This window comes from Vigna unguiculata, chromosome 10, assembly GCF_004118075.2.
Source record: "Vigna unguiculata cultivar IT97K-499-35 chromosome 10, ASM411807v1, whole genome shotgun sequence".
Lineage (NCBI taxonomy): Eukaryota > Viridiplantae > Streptophyta > Magnoliopsida > Fabales > Fabaceae > Vigna > Vigna unguiculata.
Window position 1 is genome coordinate 37,235,903 of NC_040288.1, and position 5,145 is coordinate 37,241,047.

The 5,145-nt window shown below is 39.0% G+C and overlaps 1 protein-coding gene across 2 annotated transcripts; it reads left to right on the forward strand.

Annotated features, from left to right (window-relative positions):
- The first annotated feature begins 178 nt into the window (after positions 1 to 178).
- On the forward strand, positions 179 to 3,341 carry LOC114166225 (transcription factor bHLH57-like). 2 transcript variants are annotated; one of them, XM_028050921.1, is made up of 4 exons: positions 179 to 345; positions 1,329 to 1,931; positions 2,253 to 2,675; positions 2,984 to 3,341. In XM_028050921.1, exons 2-4 carry the CDS (start codon positions 1,440 to 1,442, stop codon positions 3,065 to 3,067), a joined length of 999 nt encoding a protein of 332 aa, XP_027906722.1. In that variant the 5' UTR covers positions 179 to 345; positions 1,329 to 1,439; the 3' UTR covers positions 3,068 to 3,341. The 2 variants fall into 2 exon arrangements, with proteins under 2 accessions (XP_027906722.1, XP_027906721.1); XM_028050920.1 differs by lacking the exon at positions 179 to 345 and adding an exon at positions 355 to 893.
- The last annotated feature ends 1,804 nt before the right edge of the window (positions 3,342 to 5,145 follow it).

Consider the following 5,145-nt stretch of genomic DNA (forward strand, 5'->3'; position numbering starts at 1 on the left):
AATTGGAGTGATTGAGAAAATAATAAAAATATGATGTATGGTATGTGATTTTGTTCTTATGTGTAACTAATATTAGCCTGAATAGGAAATTGGACATGATCCATCATGATCATCATGCAGACCACACAATCCATAGAAGGCCTTTCCAGAGCTGCTTCCTTTTCCATTTTCTAAATTATTAAAATCCTCACTGGCTTTCCCGTACTTTCTCTCTCTCATGTCATGAGCGAGAAAGAGAGAGAAGAAAGACATAGAAAGGTGGGAGAGAGTCCCACAACTGTCTGTCCCCGCTGCTGGACAAAACTGCCACCGCCAATAATGCTTGGGACCTTGTAAACCAGACAAGTAACTTCTTCACTCTCGCTCTCTTTCTCTCTTTCTCTCTTTCTCTCACACACACTCACTTACCAACTCTTCACAACACTGTTTCAAATGCATCATCATCTCATTGCAAAGCATATCTCTTCTAACCCCAGTTGAGAAGTTTCCACCTTTCATTTCTTACCATATCCCTCTCTAACCCTCTTCCCATATCATCCCCTACTTTCTACTTCTGCTACTGTTCTGTGACCTGAAACTTGTTCCAAGCACAACATTTATTGTTATTATTTATATATAATTATTCTCTCTCTCTCTATATATATATAAGAGGCTATACCAAAGCCACCAGAAACACAAAGGAATATATTGCGGGGGTGTTAGTTACTCATATGGGGTCTCGCTCTGCTTCTGCTTAGGGATTACATTTATTACCATTCTTTTGTTAGTATCACTACCATACGGAATGTTGGTCACCCTCATAGAGGCCTAAGGTAGCAGCAGCATTTAAGGCCTTATACTTTCATCACTGCTCAGCTTTGATGGAGAGGCTCCAAGGACCCCTCAATTCCTGTGTATGTGTTACTTACTCTACTGCTACTACTATATTATACTACTAATTAATACTACTACTTTCTAATTTTCTACTTACTTTCCTTACTCTCCCATCCACACCTTTCCTTTCTTCTTCCTTTTCCTTTTCATCCAACCCCATTTCTGGATACAAGAAAAGTACTGCATTTACTCCTCAAAACTCTAGCATTAAATGCACCATTGCGTTACTATTTTCCTGAAAATACATGTATCTGCTCCCTTCTTTGACATTCCTCTTTAGTTCCTCTTTTATTACTCGCTTTTCTGTATACACTTACCCTCTTCTCCATTAATGGGACCGTATATTCCTTCCTTCTTTCTTTTTAATTCACTTGGGTGTGAGAGTGAACTGAAACCAATACTTCATTCTCCTGCCATTATTTCTCACTCCATCTGCTAAATTCTTTCTCTTGCAGTTCTTTGGAGACCCCTTGGGAGTGAATTGTTTGGACCAAGTTCTGGTTGACGAAGAAACCCTCAGACTAGAGGAGGAAGAACGGTTTCTGATATCAAGTTTAGAGGACAAGATGCCTTTCCTTCAGATGCTTCAGAGTGTGGAATCCCCACAGTTTTTCCCTTTCAAAGAGCCAAACTTTCAAACACTTCTGAGACTGCAGCACATTAAGAAACCGTGGGAGGAAATGACCTATGTTCCAAGAATGGAAGCTCAAGTTCAAGCAGCATTGGAGCTAGAGAGTTGCGTGACGCATGACATGTTGGAGATGCAGTCACCAGTGAAGTCAGAAAGCAATGAGCTCCAACACCCACTTTCGTGTGTTGAGAAAGTGAGCTATGAGTGCAACCAGGAACCACAGAAAGTATCACAATCATGCCCCAAATCTCAGCCAGCAGCCACAAGGGAAAGGCGAAAGAGAAAGAGGACAAGGCCAAGCAAGAACAAGGAAGATGTGGAGAACCAACGCATGACCCACATTGCTGTTGAACGCAACCGGCGGCGCCAAATGAATGATCATCTCAGTGTTCTAAGGTCCCTCATGCCTCCTTCCTATATTCAAAGGGTATGCAACTTTTTTGTATACGGACTCCAATTGTCAACCCCGTTTTTTCAAAGTAATTTTTTGTTTGTTTACTCAGGATAATTTGGAATTTTATTCTGATAATTTAGATAATAAAAATTTATATTTAAGATTTACAACATAAATCTCTGAAGTAAAATTGAAATTCAGACTGGGAAAGTTTTTTCCCTTTCCAAGTCTCTTTTCTAGCTTTGTCCGTGCTAAAAATCCGACCTTTTTCAGTGTGGGATGCTGAAAAATATTGTCTTTGTTTTTTACCCTTTTTATTGATACTGATGTATTGGATCATCATTCATGGGGTAGGGTGACCAAGCCTCAATAATTGGGGGTGCAATAGATTTTGTGAAGGAGTTGGAGCAGTTGCTTCAGTCCCTTGAGGCACAAAAAAGGATGAGAAAGAATGAAGAGGGAGGTGGTTCTTCTTCCAGTGTGTTGTGTAAGCCCCCTCCAACACCATCATCTTCATCACCACATGGCTATGGAATGAGGTCATCAAGCAGTGAGGAAGTGAACTGTGGGGATGAGATGAAGGCAGAAAACAAGTCAGAGACAGCAGACATAAAAGTGACCTTGATTCAAACCCATGTGAACCTGAAAATTGAGTGCCAAAGGAAACCAGGGCAATTGATAAAGGTCATTGTTGCTTTGGAGGACCTAAGGCTAACTATTCTGCACCTCAACATCACCTCCTCAGAGACTTCTGTCCTTTACTCCCTCAATCTCAAGGTATTACTATGTCTTTTCACCTCAATTCTTTTATTTTTAAATATGGTCAACTCTACAAAGAGAGAGGAATCAAGTCAGTGTACTATTATTTTCTGACTTGCAATCTAAGCCAAACCTGCGTTCCCTATTTCCAACATTGTCTACAAATTATAATTATAATTACAGGGAGAATTTCTTTTCGGACCTTTGGTAAACCACTATTCATTTAACATTAGTATATTCTTCCGACTGTACTACACTGAAACTTTTTCCTTTCTTTAATTTGGGTGACAAATAATGGACTTTGGCGTGGTGTGGTAATAATGCAGATTGAAGAAGGCTGTAACCTACGTTCAGCAAGTGACATTGCAGAAGCAGTTCATCATATATTCAACTTCATTAATGGTAGCTAGAGAGCACACTAGCTCTCAGTCTTAGGGAGTGGCAGCAGAGGAATAAAGGACGAATCATTGCAAGGAAGATGGGGAAACGGGGAACACAGGGCATTCATTTCTTGTCTTCATATCAGTATGAGGTGTATAATGTTAGGTGGTAGCTGAGAGAGATAATAGATGATGATGATGATGGTACTGAAGCGTGGCTAAGGCATGTGATGTATATTATTGTTCGCTGCTCCAATGGTTTCTCTTGTGTTTGATTTAATGAAAAATGTTAGTTTTTGTTGTATAATGTTGTGGTGAATTCTTGTTAACATGTTTTTTTGGTGCATTGGAATGTGGTAGGGTCCATGAGAAGAAGGAAGGACCCACTTTTGAAAATTTTGGAGTTCTCATCATTACGAATTACTAGGAGGGAATGATGCTTCTCTTTTTATATTGACTTTGCGTGATAGCCGTATACTATAAAAGATGTTTCATAATATATATGATGGCTTCTTTTCGGCCTCCTCCAGTTCATGCCAGCATCATCCATTTTGCCATTATCTAACCAAATAAATCATGCACCATACTGCAACCAAAAAGATAAAAAAAGTGAACTTTTTATAAGTTTGTTTAGTTTTGTCATATAAATAAACAATCTTGTATAAATGACTGTCTACACAGAAAAGTGAAAGAAAAAAAAAATCAACTTTGTTCTGATATGAGATGGAGAAGTTATAATTGAAGGCCATCACGATATTCTCCTTGAAAAGACAGAATGTACACTTGGGAGTTATATTGAAATAATATGGTATTTATGTTACCTATGATTAAGACATAGATGACAAGGACATGTGTCTATAATCTTAAAATAAAGGTTATATATATATGTACAATGGTATTCTCAGAATCGATAATTTCCTAAATTCAAACTTATTGTCGTATTTGTGAACAACCCCTCCATCCAAGTCACAGACCTTAGTTCTATCCGTTTAACAGAAACACAGCAATGCAATTGTTAGAGACAAGAGAAGAGAAAAAAGATTAGTATTTTGATGATTTGGAAGTGAGAGAAGAGTGAGGTTGAGAATGAAGTAGCGGAAGGGAGCCATATCGGGTGAGACAGAGGATAGCACGAAGCCTTGTTGAGAGCAGTTTCAGGTTTGAAAATGGGGTGTTTTGGTGTGAAATGGTTCGTGCATTTTTGGTGATTAGCATCATTGGAGGCAAGGGGAAGGAGAAAAAAAAAAAGGAAAAAGAGGAGAGTGACGTGGTGGAAAATTGGCTATGGTGAAAGGTGTTTGACGAGAAGGTGTGTGAAGGGTAGGGTGAAGTCAACATAATGATGAAGGGGCAGTCCCTATCTCACAGCCCCACACCACAGCACACCCTGTCTTCTCTCTCACTCACTCACTCATCAATTTATCATTATAATATAATATATTTGTCTCTCCCAGAAAGCAAGTTTCATTCTTTTTTAAACTTGGATTAGATAACTTTCGTTGAAGCTCAAAAAATACCTGTGTAAGTATTGTAATGAAGTAAAGGGTGGTGTTGTCTTGTTTAAAGTAATCAACTTTTGTTATTTGTAGGAACTAAATCCACATTGGTGGGTCTGAGATATAAAATTAGAGAATAAAATGAAAGATTTGTCTTTCATTGTGATTGTGAATGAGAGAGAATGGGTTAGAGAGGAACAAAAGTAGCAGCCATCCCCATGTGCAAGTGTGTCAGAAGGACAAAACCACCCTCTCCTTTTCAGGCCCAACCCCAGCCTCAGTCCTATTCATTTTTGGTCCTCGAGTTGCTGGTGCCTACTGGTGTACCTCTTTTTCCATTGTTCATTCATGCCTTTCTCTTGTTACCTTTTTCTCTTCTTTTCTTTTCCTTTGTGTCTCCCAATTAATTTTCACAACCCCATCATCATCCCTTCCCAGGCCACTTACTTTTTCTTCCTCTTTTCTCTTCATTCATCACTCATCATTACCACCTTTGCTTCTTCTACTACAGTACTATTCTTCACAATCATCCATTACCTTATTTTAGATATCAGAGTTCACCAAGTCAAGCCACGCCCATACAAGCACAAATTTCTTGGCTGGTCCAGTTTC

Bases quoted from the DNA above. Each gene is read 5' to 3' on its own strand.
- LOC114166225 (XM_028050920.1), top strand. From the start codon at position 861: ATGGAGAGGCTCCAAGGACCCCTCAATTCCTGT. The intron at 1,932-2,252 runs GTATGCAACTTT...TTCATGGGGTAG, and splicing joins CTCCTTCCTATATTCAAAGG to GGTGACCAAGCCTCAATAAT. The intron at 2,676-2,983 runs GTATTACTATGT...GTAATAATGCAG, and splicing joins TTTACTCCCTCAATCTCAAG to ATTGAAGAAGGCTGTAACCT.